Source organism: Orcinus orca, chromosome 11 (assembly GCF_937001465.1).
Source record: "Orcinus orca chromosome 11, mOrcOrc1.1, whole genome shotgun sequence".
NCBI classification, from domain to species: Eukaryota; Metazoa; Chordata; class Mammalia; order Artiodactyla; family Delphinidae; genus Orcinus; species Orcinus orca.
Window position 1 is genome coordinate 3,332,045 of NC_064569.1, and position 16,845 is coordinate 3,348,889.

The 16,845-nt window shown below is 59.3% G+C and overlaps 1 protein-coding gene across 6 annotated transcripts in view; it reads right to left on the reverse strand.

Annotated features, from left to right (window-relative positions):
• Positions 1 to 2,631: 2,631 nt before the first annotated feature.
• IQSEC3 (IQ motif and Sec7 domain ArfGEF 3) overlaps positions 2,632 to 16,845 on the reverse strand; it is a 100,748-nt gene continuing 86,534 nt past the window's right edge. Inside the window, exons 10-15 of one of the 6 annotated variants that reach the window (XM_049694814.1) lie at positions 15,432 to 15,531; positions 15,139 to 15,300; positions 11,477 to 11,569; positions 9,025 to 9,074; positions 8,863 to 8,942; positions 5,646 to 5,780 (exon numbers count right to left, since the gene is read on the reverse strand). In XM_049694814.1, coding sequence (XP_049550771.1) covers positions 8,868 to 8,942; positions 9,025 to 9,074; positions 11,477 to 11,569; positions 15,139 to 15,300; positions 15,432 to 15,531 — 480 coding nt within the window. In that variant the 3' untranslated portion in view covers positions 5,646 to 5,780; positions 8,863 to 8,867. Of the gene's footprint in view, positions 5,798 to 8,862; positions 8,943 to 9,000; positions 9,075 to 11,476; positions 11,570 to 15,138; positions 15,301 to 15,431; positions 15,532 to 16,845 lie in introns of all 6 variants that reach the window. The other 5 variants (XM_033404205.2, XM_049694812.1, XM_049694811.1 and 2 more) reach the window with 5 other exon arrangements.

A 16,845-nucleotide genomic window follows, 5' to 3' on the forward strand; every position in this document is an offset into this window, starting at 1 on the left:
GATCAGTCAGCCGCGTCTGTGAAGGCGGGGAAAGGGGTGTGTCTGCCAGCCCTGCTGTAGGAGAGTCAACCTACGAAGGCCTCACCTAGTTCATGCTGAGATGAGAAAGGCCGTCAACCCCAGGACCAGGGGCTGATAGCCCACGGGGTCCATCCTGTTATTTTTCTGGATGGCCAGCGGGAGTCTGTGAGTCCACTTGGGAATAGGTGGACAGCGCGGCCTGCAGGCCAAGCAGGCCGGGGCTGGGATCCTTCCGGCAGGAGCCGCTCTGGGCAGCCGCTGCTGGCTGCCGGGGCAGCTTTCCTTGCTGCTGGGCTGGTCTCCCGGGCCCTCCTACTGCCGCGGGCCCTTCGCGTTGCTGCCGCCACCCAGACTGCTGGGGCCGCCCGACCGTCCGCTCACCCTCCCTTCCTTTCCCGAGAGCCCGGTGACCGTCTGTCCTGGGTTTCCTAGGAGAGGCCCATTTTATCATTTCCTCAGTTAAGGTGGTTTTATTTATTTTTTTTTCAAGTTTTTTTTTTTTTTTTGCTGTGGACCATTTTTAAAGTCTTTATTGAGTTTGTTACAATGTTGCTTCTGTTTCATGCTTTTTGGTTTTCTGGCCACGAGGCATGTGGGATCTTAGCTCCCCGACCAGGGACTGAACCCACACCCCCTGTACTGGAAGGCGAAGTCTCAACCACTGGGCCACCAGGGAAGTCCAGGTGGTTTTAAAATGCATTTAAGATTTAGTAAGTAAGTATATTTATATATCAGGAAATATATGGCAGACTGTCCTGGTTTCTGCCTCATTCCACACCTAGAGGTGGTCTCTGAGCTGCTCACCTGCCCCCAGACCCAACCTTGACCTTGTTGAATTTGCTGCCTCACAGAGGCTTTCCTTGACTGTTTGCTCTAACCAGCCCCGCCCATCACCTCTATCGCACCACCATCCACTGTGTGAGAAGATTGGTCCATTTGTGTATTTTGGACGGCGCCACCCAACATGAACCCCTGGAGAGCAGGCACTTTGCTCAGCCCATCACCGCGCATCCCCCACCCCTGGACCAGTGCCGGGCACACGCCAAGCACCAGGTGTTCCTAAGCTTGTTGGATTTTCCCTCTTCTAGCGCTGGCATCTTCTGACCCATTGCTCTCAGCCAGAAACCTGTGAAGCCTGGGCCCCCTTGTTGGAGGCATTCTAAGTCAGTGGCTGATGAGTCTGAGGTTCCCCCGTCTAAAGGGTCACTACAAGAAAGAGGCACTGACCATAGCTCTCCATCCGTATGGCGGGTGGACCCAGAGGTCCTGGGGCACCAGAGGCTGTCTGCCTTTCTACCGGAGGGCTGGCCCCTCCTCCTAGATGGCCTCGAGGCCAGAAGACTTGGAGAACGGTGCCCCTTCCCATGTCCACGCCCCATGTCCCCACACAGACAGCAGCAGTCCCATTTGGCCCTAGGCCCTCTCCCAGGCTTGGGCTGAGCCGGGTCCCCTCAGGGGTGCTCTCGAGGGACCAGGCCTCAGCTTCCTGGGTCAGAAAGTTCTCAGGATGGGACAGGTCAAAGCCGGCTCCAGGCTTCTCCTGGAATTTCCCGTTTCTTGGAAGGAGGGTGAGGTCATGTTCCTTTTCACTTTAATGGGGTAATGGGGCCCAGCCTGGGGTGCTGTCTGGATCTCTGTTCAGAGGTCTGGTCACCAGGAGAGCTGGACACCCTTTTTGCAGGTGTCCCCGGACCAGCCATCGCGCCCAGTTGATTCTCTCCCTCGGTGCCTCAGCTTTGCTGCAAGGCTTCTCCTCTCCCTGCTGCCAGGAGACATGACTCTGGGGCAGGCCCCTGCCGTGGAGCCTGATCTGCGCCTTGCACGTGGTGTGAGTGCCGGCCAAGCACCCTGCGCCTCTCTCCAGCTCGGATTTCAGTCTTCTCTCCTGCATCACAGTCACCCACGCCTCTGTAGGATCTTGGCATCCCTTCCAGCTCCAGCAGGGAACCCGGCACACCTCGGGCTCCATAAATGTTTGCTCCACTCCACTCTGTGGCTCTGTGACTTTTCCCAACAATGTTCCGCCAATCCTTTCATCTGGGCCTGTTCCCCTCCACTTTAGGGAGGGTACACCCTGGGGCTTCTCGAGCCAGACAGTGTGATTAGAAGGTCGGGCTTCAGAGCTGACATCTGGTGAAAATCACCCGAGGCTGATGACCAAATGTGGTCAGTAGGACCCTGCCACCCAGCATACCCTCAGCCTCCGTCATGGAAAGCCGAGCGGGGCAGATGGAGTCCTAGCTCGCTGGACTCCCACTCTGCTGGGGTGCACGTTGGCCGTCATGGTGCTTCCTCCCTCCAAGGGTGTGTGTGTGTGTGTGTGTGTGTGTGTGTGTGTGTGTGTGTGTGTGTGTGTGTGTGTGTGTGTGTGTGTGTGTGTGTGTGTGTGTGTGTGTGTGTGTGTGTGTGTGTGTGTGTGTGTGTGTGTGTGTGTGTAACAGAACCGACACAGTTTGCTCAAGTGACATATTTCAATATAATCTCTAAAACTCTATGAATTGAACAGATAAAATACCTCTGGGCTATTTTGTTACAAAATATTTGCCATTTGGATTAGTTGCTGGGTGCAGCCGCCCTGCCTTTCTTTACCTAGAGAGGCTGCTCTCTGACGGGGGCGGGAAGGGTGTGTGCAGGGGGAGGGGTGCGGCAAGGATGTATGTACAGCAGGACACGGGGACAGACGGACCGACGGTTATCGGGGAAACCTATTGGCAAAGAGAGACGTCTGGCAGGCGGTTGGGGGGACAGGTGGGGCGGGGGCCAGGGGCCTGGGGCTGATCGTGTGGGTGCCTTTGCACGTAGGCAGCCAGGCTTCCAGGACATGCTCCAGCTCTGGAGTGGGCTGGCCCCAACGCGGGTGGGAGAGCTAGTTTCACCTCCCGCTCCTGATTCTGGAGTTGGGGCTAAATGGATAAAACCGGGAGGGGGCCCGGTCCCCAAAGTAAGGCCTCGAGTGTCGATATCGCGGGGCTACCTTGGGGTCCTTGCGCGTGTGCCCAGGAGGCTGTGTCTGGGAACCCAGTCAGCACCCCACGGCTCCCCTGGCCTAGGGGTGAGCGGGCGGCCCGAGAGCATTTCCAGCTGGGCCCTCCGGGAGGGTGGAGGCCCTGACGTGGCCGCAGCCACGGGGAGGACACGAGGCTTGTCACAGCTGTCTGGGGGCTTGGCTCTGGGGACGGGCACGCAGACGGGTCCCAACGTCAGCCTGCTGGCTGGTCAGGGGAGGGGAGTCACCGAGGCCAGGAACCCTTGCTTCCCCGACTGTGAGTCGGCCCCGCCACACCCTGCCCCAGGCCTTCGGGCATTCAAGCCCCTCCCCGCTCCGCAGGCTGGCGTGCTTCCTCGGCCAGGACGCCCAGTGCTGCCGGTGGGGCCCAAGGCAGCCACCGCAGCGACCGGGGCCGGCGGGGAGCCCCTACCCAGGGGAGGGCACAGAGATACCGGAGCATCTGGGCCCCCAGAGAGATGCTCCACGGACGTGCCAGCCCTGAGGCGCCTGCAGGTCCCAATCTGGAAAGTCTGGGCGTCAGCAGAGTGGGAGGGGGGCACCGGGTGAGCAGGTGACAAGGGGCCCGGGAGCTGGGACTGTACCCCCATGGCTCCCACCCCATAAACATATCCAGCCACTCATAACTCCTCTTCTTCTGAACCCACACCCCTGCCGCCCAGGCCTCGGGCACCGGGTGTGTGAACCGTGCGCCCCATCAGTCAGCCGCTCTGCCCTGAAAGGCTGTGATTGGAGCGACCGTGTGACAGAAAAGACACAGGAGAGGGGCCGGGACAACAAGGACGGGGGCGGGGCGGGGGGGAGGAGACAGCAAGCGGTCACACGTTATGGACACCCGGCTGACGGAGACAGGGCCAGGATACACTCGCTAGGGGACAGCATAATGACGCCTGGCGATCACACACAGACACACGCAACTAGGTCACCTAGGATCTCTGAGAGCAGGGGGAGTCCGGCCTCCTAGTGGCCCGGGGGCCCGCAGCTGGGCTGTGGGGTAGGGCTTAGGGAGAAGCAAATGCACTCTAGATCAGTATTCACCTCCACCTCTCGGGATGTCTTGGACCTGGGCTCCGAGAGGGAGGGGACCTTAACGAAGGACAGCAGTGAGCTGTCGGCTCAGGACCAGAGGAGGGTCTGGCCTGGCTCGGGACCGACAGTCCCTGGAAGGGTACCCACCCCGGGATCTTTGAGGCGGGGCTGCCTGAGCCCTGTGGGGCTGCACAGAAGTTGGCTCTAATCCTGCTGGGCTCTGGGTTGGGCCACGAGCCCTCTTGGCTCTCCTTGGCGATTTTGAAGGTGTAGGGACTCTTCCCCGCTGCTGCAGGCGGGCCTGCTGCCTTCTGGGGTGTGGCGGGGGCAGGGCTTAAAGGGCTAGTTTGGGACGGCAGCAGGGGACATGCCAGGCCTCTGGAGCACCTGCGGCTCTCGCCCACTTCTGCGTCCACGTCCCTCGTGGAGGCCACGGAAGTCATTCAGGAGGGTGCCTGGCCCTGGGCTGGAATCCTGCCTCTGCTGGCTGCCTTCACCCCTGGGCCCACCCCTGCCCCTCCCCGTTTCTGCTCCGATACCTGGATCTCCTATGTATGTGTTTATGCCCTGGGCGCACTGGCTGGGCATGACTTGGGGCTAGAGAACAAGAAACTCTTTAAAAGGTGCATTTTGCAGATACGTGACTTGATTCCCTGGCTCTGTTGAACTGACCAAGAGAGAGCTGAGATGGGTGCCCCCTCCCATCCCCCCCTTTCCCAGGGCTCTCCTGAAGTCTCGGCAGCCCTGGGCAGGCAGCACCCCAGCCCCTGAGAAAGCAGGAGAGGCCCTGGGAGGAGGGGAGTCTGTGGCCAGGACAGCCAACATCCCTGGGCGCAGACTGCCGGGCTTGGCGGGGCGGGGGGCAGCAGAGAAAGCCCCCTCCTCATGCCTCCCCCTGACCTGGCCGCTCCAGGGACCCAGGGCCGACTGTCCACCACCCAGCGTGGCACCCAGCGCTGGGGCGGTGAGCCAGACCACCTTCTAAGGCTTGGGTGCTGGCCACCCAGCCCTCACGCCTGGCCGACTTGGCCTGGAAGCCGGAGAGGCCCTCAGTCCCTGTTCCAAGTGGCCAGAGTAATGGTGGGGGGAGAGGAGGCCTGGCTGTGCCTGGCTGTGTTGGGCCCCAGGAGAGTGAGGGGGTGTCTGCAGATTTTGGGGGAGGGTCGCTCAACTGAGCAAGGGAAGCTTGGGCCAAGCAAACCAGGTGCCAGGGACTGGGATTCTCTCTCTGAAACGACAGTGGTGAGTGGCCAGGAAGGCAGCGCGCCGGGCGTGGGGAGCAGCGGGTGAAGGGGCAGCGGGGGCCCCGACGCAGCCCCCCGGGACAGCAGCGTAGGGGGGTTGCCGAGTCTACACCAGGCGCCGGTGCAGCAGGGAGCCAGGCGGGCAGAACTGGTGCGGGTGGTTGTAGGGGGGCGGGGCGGGGGGCAGGGGCGGCTGGTGGGCCGCCTTGACGGGGGAGCCCGGGCTGCCCAGGGCCGTGGAGGAGGACGCGGTGTAGCAGGATAGGGCCTGGCTCAGCAGGGGCTCCATGCGGGCCAAGCAGGGCTGGTCCAGGACGATGACCTTGACAATCTGCTGGCACTGCACCAGGGTCCCGGGGGCTGTGGGCGGCGGTGGTGGCAGCAGAGGGGCCCGCTCCCTCGAGGGGCTAGGCTGCAGGTCTGGCACTGGCGCTCCCCTCGCGGCCCCCAGCCCGGAGTAGTGCTGGGACGTTTGAAGCCTGTTGTGAATTGACACCTAGTTTAGAAACAGCCAGAGAAGCGTGAAATGTTACAAGACTAAGTCCCAGCTGCTAGGACTGGCCACCCTGGGCCTCCCTTCCCCCCTTCCCCGGCCCCTGTGCCCACCAGGGGCTCGCAGCCCTCACCTCGGCCCGCTGCCCATCTCTCCGCCACCCAGAGGGCACCCAGCTGGCAGGCAGAGGCGCTGAGCCTGGGTGGAGTCCAGAGACGCTGTGCTCTACCCGGCCTGAGCGGCCTGGCTCCTTCTGTGGGATGGGCGGCTGGACCGATGGACTCAGGTCCTGCTGGGTGGCCCTGGGCCCCAGGTGGGCGCCCACCCGCCTTCCCACCAACCTCGAGCTGGGAAAGCAGGGGTATCTGCCTGCGCCCTGCCTCCCAGGGGTGTGCGGCGGACATGGGGACAGGGTCCGGAGTCAGGTGGCTTGGAGCTCTGCAAGCCCCTAACCCTCCCACCAGCTTTTTAAGGGAAGCCTTCTCATCACTGTGAATCACAAAGGTGTCCAGACCCTGGAATGCCAGGGACCCCGAGGGGTGGTGTGGACCTGCCCCATCCTCCCAGACTCCCCAGGGCTGTGCCCACACATTCGAGAGCGGCCAGGGCCAGAGCCAGGTCCCCAGCTGCCCTTCTGGCCCAACCTGGGCCCTGGAGAAATACGTCCCGCTGCAGGAGGGGGAACCCAGAAAGGGCTCTAATCTTTCCCCCTTGGGCGGGGCATGAGGGGGTGGCCCATGGAAGGCACTGGGAACTAGCCTGGCCTCCTCTTGCTAGCAGGGGAGGTGGAAGAAATAGGAGGATTCTGGAAGGAGAGGGGTTTAATTCCTCATCCCTCCAGCTCACCAGCCTGTAGGTACGACACACGATCCCCTTCCGACACCTGGACCCTTCAGGGAGTGGCTGAGACCCTTCTCTCTGAGGATGCCCTTGGGTACCACGACCCAGGCCCGCTGCTCAGTGCACGGGGGGCGGAAACCGAGGCTGCAGGGGAGGGGATCCTATGGCCAGGTCTAGACCAGGAGGGCCCTGCCCTAAACCATCTCAGAGCCCTAAGCCTGACCCTATTTACTGGCAAAAGGTGCAGTTTCAGGGACGCCCCCTCCTGGGTCTGGGCACTGCCCTGGTGGGCTGCTCGGCTCTCCAGCCCCGTTCCTCTGCCCTTGGGTTTTCACAGGCCCCCACCGCCAAGCTCCGCAGGCTGCAGGCTCTACTCTCCATTCTCAGCCTCCAGCCTCAGCAGTGTGTTCTAAGCCTGAGCTTCCCCCACCTCCCAGTCAATCAAAGGAGCCCCGGAGCCCCTCAGTGCCCTGCCAAGCCCTGGGCTGGGCCGAGAGCAGGGCTGCGTCCACCTCCCTCTCGGGGAGCCCTCTGTGGTCCTCACTGGGACAGAAGGCCTCTGTCCACTGCTGCTGGGGATGGCTGGGTGCGGCTCCATTCCCCACCTGCTTGTCTTCTGAGCTATTCCCTGGGAGAAAGTGGCCTGAGACAGCGGGGCAGGCCTTCTGCTCTCCGCCCCCAGACCTTACAGCTGCCCTTCCCCAGGCAAACGCCTGGCCGCCCCAGTCCAGACCCTCCGAGCCCCACTGTGGCCGCAGCCCTGGCCTCACCCTGCACCTCCTCTTCGCCTCCCCTTCCCCCCTCCCCCTCCACTGTCTGCACCTCCCTCCGGTCAGTAAGTGAAAAGCAGGAAGTGACAGCAAAACATTCCCTCATTCTGACCCCCTTCCCACCTCCCTGCTGATGAAAGAAGAGGGAGAGAGAGGGAGAGAAGATGGAACATGGGTGGCAGGCCTGACAGCTCAGACAGGCTGGAGAAGGGCCTGCCGGTGGGCGGCCAGGCAAGGACAGAGCGGGTGGAGGACGCGGGAGCGCAGGGTCCAGCCGAGGCCGGCGGTGAGGCCGCCTCTGTGCAGGGGAGCAGAGGCTGTCAGAGCCCCGGGACTAGCCGGGGTGGCAGCCTTGCAGATAGCCACGTGGCCCTCTGGGCCGGGGAGGAGGGGATAATGGTCCCCAGATCGCGGCCCTCCCTGGGCAGGCGGTGCTAAGCCACAGGCAGGGCTGGTAGAACAAACCGAAGGGAAGGGCTGGTAACCTCGTGTGTTTATCTGCAAGGCTGGAGAACGGGCAGCTGCAGCATGATGGGCAGAGGAGGGGCAGGGGATGGAATACCCACCCTGGGGGCTTGTCAGCTGCTGGGGCAGGAAGCTCCTCCGTGTGAAGGTGCCTCCTCCAGACACAGGTGTGGGGCGGGGAGGGAGAAGCTGCGGTTTTCTGGGGTGTCCTGGGGCTTCCCCAAGCTTAGGCTGGGGGCAGGGCTCCTCCCTCAGAGCCCGAAGTTGGGGCTCCTCCAGCTTGGAGTGAGGGTCTGTGTGAGCAGTGAGGGTCCCTGGAGCCCTGGCAGAAAGGAGTGAGGGGCTCACCAGGGTCCGAGGGGAGCCAGTGGGGAGGGCTGGGACCCAGCAGGCCTGCGGGGCAACTGCATGCCCCGTCCCAGGTGGCCGCCGGGGGCCTGGCGGGCACCAGGTGCTGCTGCTACTTCTCCAGTCCCCTCCCTCCAACGTGGACAGTCTTCAGATGCAGCAGCCGCCCGCCCCGCTCCAGGAGAAGCCCTAAGACAACCCCACCCCCACCTCACCTCACCTCCTCCTGCACATCCCACCCCGTGGCCAGCTTTCCAGATGGACCAGCTGTCCTGGGAGGAAACTGTACCCTCCCAGCCGCCTCCACTTTCCCCAGAGGCATCCAGGAGGGCAGGGTCTGCCCCGCCGTGCTCACTCGGGCAACAGACCTAAGGGGTGATTCTCGAAGGGGCCAAGCTCCCTGCTATAGAGGCTGGCAAGATGTGGAGGAGGGAACCTTGGTCTCTGATACGGGAGCATCAGGACCACGGCAGTGTGTGGGGCGGCGGATTCGGGGGACTGCGGGAGGGATGCAATGGGGGCATTGGGGACTTTATCTGCACGCATTAGTGTGGGAGCTTGGCCTGGGGGGCTCGGCGGGGAGGGCGGGCTGGGGAATGGGAGGGGGCACTGTGGCTTGATTAGGTGCTGGAAGAGTGGTATTACCCATGCTAGCAGTAACTTTTAATTGTATCTCTTGAAATTGGTAAAATGGTGAGTCGGGCTGGGGAGGCATTGATTAAAACCTGAGAAGAGAAACAACAGAGACAGTGAGAGGAGGGCAGGGGGCACAGACTCACTCACCTGGGCAACCAGGCCTCCACTCACCTCCGCCGTGCTCTCCGCCGCCTTCTCTGCTGGTGCCGCTTCCCTTTTGGCTTTGAATGCAAAGAGCACAGGGCTCACTCTCCACCTGGCCCCGTCCCCGCACAAAGCCCTGTCTCCGCCGCCCCGCAGCCCCCAACCAAGCCTCCCTGCAATTCAGTGCGGCGGCCGGAGGCTCCAGGACCCCCACCACTCCGGGGGCAGTGGACTGGGTGTCTTGCCCAGCTCTGCCACATACTAGCTGTGTGACCTTGGGCAAGATGCTACACCTCTCTGGGCCCTCATGGACTAGAAGGTCTCTGACGTTTTTCCCTGCTGGGTATTGTGGAGTCTCCTTTACCCATAGTCAGAGCGACCCATACGGACTGTGCAGGTTGGTTGTGAGGAGGCCTTGGTTCTCGGTTCCCAGAGCAAAAGGGGGCTCCTCTGTGTCTGTGGCACAGGCTCTGAGAGGGAGGGGCCGCGTTCCTTTCCTGTTCCTGCTCCTTAGCTGAGCGGTGAGGGTTCACATGCACGAGCCGCAGGGCAGGGCCTGGCACGAAGAGCTGCTAATGGCTCTGACGGCTACCAGGGCCTCCTGATGGGCCTGGCACAGCACCAGGGGCCCTGCAGACACCCGGGGACAGCGTGATGATTTCTTCTGGCTGAGTCACCCCTGACTCCCACCCCTACCCCCAGCAGGCACTCCAGAGCCCTCGGCCGGGGCCCCTCTGATTTCTCACACCCCTGGGGAGGGTGCTAGTTCCCTTGCTGTGCACATCCCTCTGCTTTCTGTAGCACAAGAGGAAGCTGGGGAGGGAACTGATGGACAAGGCCCCGGAGATACACATCAGGGCCTGGCCAGGGGCTGCAGCTTCCCAAAGAGGCAGGCTGGGCTGCAGAGAGTGGAGTGGGGCAGGGTGTCCGGGAATCAATCACAGCTGAGGTTTGACTCTATTACACAGCTGTGAAAACAAGCGTGTACTCTGACCTTGTAGAAATAAAGGGCCAGGACTTCCTTGGTGGCGTAGTGGTTAAGAATCCGCCTGCCAATGCAGGGGACACGGGTTCGAGCCCTGGTCCAGGAAGATCCCACATGCCACGGAGCAACTAAGCCCGTGTGCCACAACTACTGAAGCCCACGCGCCTAGAGCCCGTGCTCCGCAACAAGAGAAGCCACCGCAATGAGAAGCCCGCGCACCGCAGCAAAGAGTAGCCCCCGCTTGCTGCAACTAGAGAAAGCCCGCATGCAGCAATGAAGACCCAACGCAGCCCAAAATAAATAAATAATATAAATTTATAAAGAAAGGAAGGAAGAAGGAAAGAAGGAAAGAAAGAAGGAAGGAAGGAGGAAAGGAAGAAAGAAAAAGAAAGAAAGAAAAGAAAGAAAGGAAAGAAAGAAATGAAGGGCCAGCTGAAAACCAGGGCAGGTGGAGAATTATGAACACATGGTGGCAGGTCAGACCCATACACCGAGGAGACACCACAGCGAGGGTCTCCATGAGCTAAAAGAGCCCCGAGTCTTGCTTGGAAAACAAATCTCCTCTGCCAGCTGGCGTGACCAGTCCTGTGATGCTGATACAGCATCTCGGCGCCACGGCCGTAACGGGGGTTTGGAACCAGCATGGAGCCCACTGGAGTGTCTCAGCGCAAGCTGACGTCTTGCTGGGACCCTGGCTTTCCAGGGCTTAGCACGAGGCGCACAGCAGGCACTCAGTAAGTGTTCATTAAATGTAGGAATAAACGACTGAATTAATTAGTGAACAGCTCTGGATGGTTCGCTGGGGTTTGCTGGGATGGGATTTAATTTTCATGCCACCTCTCCTAATTCTTTTCTGTTTGGGGCAGATGGAGCAGGGGTGGGGCGGTGAGGGGTGGAGACAACTCTTCCTGTCTCCCTGCAGGTTGGGGGGAGGGGGGAAGGTAGGAGGGGGCAGTGGGAGCGGGTCTAGAGAACGTGGCCAAAGGTGATACAAAATCTGAAGCTGGCTTGACTTCTCTGGAGTGAAAATTCAACTTGAAGAAATCATTTGAGAAATTGGGTTTGAGGGTTCATCTGGGTTTCGGGGTGCTGACTCGGGCCTGGGATTAGAGAGTGATGTTGGCTCATTAGGGGAAGGTCTTGATGGGGCAGATCAAGATTTCCAGACCCTTCTGGCCACCTGCCTTCTCACCTGCTCCCAGCCACAGACACGGCACTTTTTCCTCACGTGGCTTCCCTTTCCCACAGCCCTAACCCCCGGTGTGCGGAGGGAACAGGTGGGCACTGGGGCCCTGAGCCTGATGCCTCCGGGGGAACAGTGACCTTTCTAAGTGGACACGTTTCTCTCTCACCTTCCCCCTCAGTCTCACTGCTAAAGACCCAGCAGATGAGGCCACGGAAACGAGCCTTTCCCTCACCCGAATCCCCACGACCCCAAGGCCAGGGTCGCTGAGTGGCCTGCACGTGGACCAGGGCCGCAGGTCTGGAGCTCACCTGTGGGCGATCCCTGCTTCGACCGTGGCTCCCCCTGGGCTCCCCCGGCCTTGAACGAGAGGGTCTTCGTTCCTTGCTGCTTCTCCAGCTCCCCTGGGGAACCGAGAGGCTCGTGAATGGACAGAAACCCTGACCTCCAGCACAGAGGGGGGAGGAGACGTGAGACAAGGGCAGGAGGGGGACCGACCTCCAGCACACAGAGGGGGGAGGAGACGTGAGACAAGGGCAGGAGGAGGACGAGGGGCTCCCAAACACGCGGCACCCACGCCACGTCAGCCTCAATGAAACCCCGACCTCCAGCACACAGGGGAGAGGAGACGTGAGACAAGGGCAGGAGGAGGACGAGGGGCTCCCAAACACGCGGCACCCACTCCACGTCAGCCTCAGTGCCGGGGCTGGCAGCGCCTGTTCTGGCAGCCAGAGAGGAGGTGCAAGAGGTTGATAAGAGGGAGGCGACAGCCTGGGGCTGCATCCTGGCTCTGATGCTGCCTGGCTGTGTGGCTTCAGGCAGGTTACTTATCCTCTCTGTGCCTCCTTTAAGAGGACTGCAGTGTCCACTTCAGAGTGTCATTAAGAGCATCACAGGAGGGGACTTCCCTGGTGGCACAGTGGTTGAGAATCCGCTTGCTGATGCAGGGGACACGGGTTCGAGCCCTGGTCCGGGAAGATTCCACATGCCACGGAGCAACTGAGCCCATGCGCCACAACTACTGAGCCCGTATGCTGCAACTACTGAAGCCTGCGTGCTGAGAGCCTGTGCTCCGCAATGAGAAGCTCGTGCGCCGCAACGAAGAGTAGCCCCCGCTCGCCGCAACTAGAGAAAGCCCATGCGCAGCAACGAAGACACAACGCAGACAAAAATAAAAGATAAATAAATAAATGTATTAAAAAAAAAAAAGAGGATCACAGGAGGAAAGACATTAAGGCACTTAGAACAAGGCCTGGATGCTGCAGGGCTCAGTAAATATCAGCTCCTGTGACGACATCAAAGGCTCATGTGGTGTAGCAGCCTCAGCACCGCTGGTGCCGTGCAGCCAGCTGGCTGAGCTCCCCCGAGGAGGAGGCCCCAGTCGCCCAGGGGCCCCGGCAGAGGTCTGTCTGGCTACTCGGCTTTAACTCCTCTCTCTAGACCGTAAACCTGTTCCTTCTGTCTTTTCTCGGTGGTGCTGGAGAAGGGCCAGTTACCCTCCTCGGAGATTTGACAGCCGTTATTAAATCTCTCCTCCGTTCCTCTTTTCCAGGAGACATCACTCAAGTTCCTTGTATTAAAGCTACTCTCTTGGGTCCCATTTTCTGCCTGTCTAGTCGTCTGTAATCTGGGGGCACCGGCCTGCAAACCCCAAACCAGAACCATTTGTGCCGATTGCCCGAGTCACACCATCAAGCAATACTCAATATTTTTACTGAAGTGAGAGTGGCTCTCTCTCCCCAGAGGGGCTGTCTTGGCTTTGGAGAAGTTAGCGCTGTAATTACAAGCAGGGCATCCGAGGAACCTGGGTGCCAGTCTTGTCCTGTCAATGACTGCGTGAATTTGGACAACTTCCTGAAGTTCTGTTAGACTCAGTTTCCTTATTTGCAACATGAAGATAATAATTCTCACCTCCTGGAAAGATGTAGCAACAGTTCATACAATAGGCTCGGCATTCAGCCCAGTGTGGGCACGTAGTAGGTGCTCAAGAAACGGGAGCTGTGGCTACTTTTTCCTGTTTTCTACTTCCTTTTTCCCTGCCTCTCTGAGCAGCCCTTCCTCTTTCCTCAGCTTTCTTCCCTTTCTCTCCAGACATGAGCCTGGTCCCTGCTCTCCTGCCCTCAGCACACGGATCTTGGCAACATCTCCTCCTTAGTACTTGGAGGGGCAGGACGTGCTGCTCCCAGGCTGATGGGGAAAGGGACTTCTGGCAGCCATGCTGGTGCCCACCCATGGGCTCTGTGCTCCGCGGCTGTGCGGACCCATCTAGGACATACTGACAAGAGGGTGTGTCTCTGAGAATGTTCTAGATCAACAGCAAAGGTGGCATTGAAAAGAGTCTGTCTGTTACACCCCTGAACTCACATCGCCAACGGAGAGCAGAAGGGGAATTTACACCCTCCCTGTACCAGGTGATACTGAGTTAGTTTCACAGTCTGGTCTGGTGAGGTGGTTTTTTTTTAATTTAATTTATTTATTTTTGGCTGCATTGGGTCTTTGTTGCTGCGCGCAGGCTTCCTCTAGTTGCGGCGAACGGGGGCTACTCTTCGTTGCAGTGCACGGGCTTCTCATTGCGGTGGCTTCTCTTGTTGCAGAGCACGGGCTCTAGGCGTGCGAGCTTCAGTAGTTGTGGCTCGCGGGCTCTAGAGCGCAGCCTCAGTAGTTGTGGCGCATGGGCTTAGTTGCTCCTCAGCATGTGGGATCCTTCCAGACCAGGGTTCGAACCCGTGTCCCCTGCATTGACAGGCGGATTCTCAACCACTGCACCACCAGGGAAGTCCCTGGTGAGTTTTTGTTTTAACCTGATTTCGTTGTTTCCTTAGGAAATTATAACAGAAGCTGCCCTCTCATATTCAGGGTGGAAAGTACATGAACCTTAGAATCAGACGTCACTGCAACGGCCAGATCCTCCGCTTCTAACATGCACCTTAGACGCATCCCTTAACCGCTCTGAGTCCCATCTGTGAAGTGGGGGCCAACACCTGCCTTGCAGCCTCCCCGTGAACACCTCAACAAACCACCTGGCACACAGTAGGTGCGCCAAAGATGCTGATGAAACAGCACCGCCCTGGCGCGTCGGCCCGTGCTCAGAAACTCCCACCGCCTTTCCTCCTGCCCAAGGGCTTTATACCAATTTAGAAATACTTTTCAACTAAGTGGCCATGTAAGGCAGACCTGGAGTCTGCTTTTATTTTCTGTTCTAGTTTCTGAATCCATTCTTACTTAATTTTCCTGTAAAGGCTCTTTGAAGCCGCTGCAATACTTCACCAGGAAAGCTTGCAGGTGGGCAGAGACCACAGGGCGTCACTGCTCTTTTCTTGAACCAAGAGGTGACCGGTAAACCACCGGGACAGATGAAGAGGCGCAGAGATTGTCTACAGTACCTGAACGGGAGCAATCGGGAACCGAGGCACTCCTTGGAGGCCAGAAAGACAACTCCAAGTTGAGGGACAGTCAGAAAGCCAGACTGGACTCTTCAAGGAGATGACGTTATGAAAAAATTAAGTGGGGGGTTATTCTAGGTTAGAAGAGATGAAAACCATGAAACCCCGGGTGTGACGTGTGAATCTGGACTGGGTCAGGGGAGGAGGCTGCCAGGGAGGTTGGGTGGGAAGAAGTGCTCCAGGCCCGGACCGCCTCGGTTTGCAAGCCCGCCTTTAGGGCCGGCTCGCTCGCTGGTCCTGGTCAAACCCAGCGGAGTTCTCCGTTCCGAGGGGCCCACACGCCGCCCCACGGCCTGGCTACATGTGCACATGCATGTGTACACGCTCAGGTACCTTGCCTTAGCTGTGAGGTGTCCATCAGCCATGATGGTGCCGTGGGGCTGAGGCAGGGAGGGCTCTGGAGGGCAGGAGGGGCCTGGCTCGCCCACACACCCTCTGCAGGGGTGCAGGGAGTGTCTGTCTGCAAGCGACCCTGCTCCAGCTGACCGGAGCCCGGCCGCACGGAGGCTCTGGGGTCACCGCGTCCTTACACTCTATCCGGATCTGCTCCAGCTCCGTCACCTCCGCGATGGACTCCTTCAGGTCCTCCACAAACTTCCGCATTTCGTCCAAGCCCAGGGCGCAGAAGTGCAGCACCTGCTTCTTCTCGGAGCCCGAGAGCGGGGTCACCAGTGTGATGCCGTGAGAGTAATCTGGAAACCAGACCCCAGGCCCCACAGGCCGTGAGCAGCTGCAGGTGAGGAGGGGGACTCTGGAGCGCCTGCCCCTCCCCCTCCCCTGCACCCCCCGCCCTCTGCCACATCCACGGGTGACCGAGACTTACACTCATTCTCAAAGAGGTGGAACTGCATGCCCAGGAGGCCCACGGACTTGCAGAAGGTGTACGTGGAGGAGCTCTTCTTCTTGGGGCAGAGTTTGAGAATCTGTCCAAGACAGGGGAACAGCCATGCACTGACAGGTGTGCATGTGTATAAACGTGCCTTACACACCTGGATGAGTGAACACCCAGGGCTCTTGTGAACACAAGTAAACACCCAAAAAGAGACATGCACACACATGCCCACTTACGCACTTAGGATACATTCACACACATATACACACGTGTACACACACATACCTATGTACAGACACAGTATCAAAATACAGTCTTCACTGCACAAAATGCTCCAGTGGCCATTCCCACAGCACTTAGAGGCCAGTCCACACTTCGTGCCCTGGTTTGTAAGCCCCACCTAGTCTGGTCCCTGCCTTACTCTGGCTTTATGTTCAGTCCGTGCTGCCCTTTCTGTAGCTTGAACGGGGCAGGCTCAGTCCTACCACAGGGCCTTTGCACCTGCTGTTTCCTTCCACAACTCGCCCTGCAGCTTCTTGCGTGGTTGGGTTCCTCTCATTACTTAGATCTTAACTCAAATGCTGCCTCCTTAGAGATTCCTTCCCTGACCAGCCTTTACAACAAACAAAAACAAAATAAGAGAAAAAAAAAATCCACCTTAACACCAGCTACTCCAACCTATCACCCAGCTTTGTTGTCTTCATGGCACCTTCCCCCGGTTTGATATCATCTTGTTTGTCTTCTTAATTATTTTCTACCTCCCTTGTCTCCTGAAACACAAGCTGAGGTAGCAGTTGCTTGGTGTACAAATGTTTCTTCAGCACCTTCTGAGCTGGGCTCTGAGACACAGGAGAGGACGGGGGAGCCCGGCCTCAGGGTGCCTCCCTCTGGGGAGGAGGACCCTCAGGGTCCATAAATCAATCAGTGGATCAATCCACCATCGCATAGTAAGCCAAAAAGCAACGTGAAGACACGGATACATAGGGTAACTGCAGAAACTGGTAGGTGTTTTGAAGAAGAAGTAGGGTCAGGACAAGGCGGTGGGTGGGCAGGCCACCTGTGAGGTGGGGGGAGAGCATCTGCACTGAATGAGGAGAGGCAGGGGGTCGTGCAAGGTCTGGGGAGCTTTTCAAGCAGACGATGGAGCCACAAGGTTAAGGCCTGAGACGGACGGAGCCCGGAGTTGGCCTGGGGAGGCAGCTGGTGGGGCAGGGGGCGGGCGGCAGAGGAGAGGCGTGGAGGGAGGTGAGGTCTGGGAGCTGGCGATGCTTACTCCGTGGAGGTGGACCTCAGGCGGGGAGCGTTGGATTTGGGACAATTTTCGAGGTAGTGCCAGTATGACTTGTGGATGGAGAAGGTATGGGGTTTGAGGAAAAGACAGAAGCCAGACCCTGTTCACTCTGCT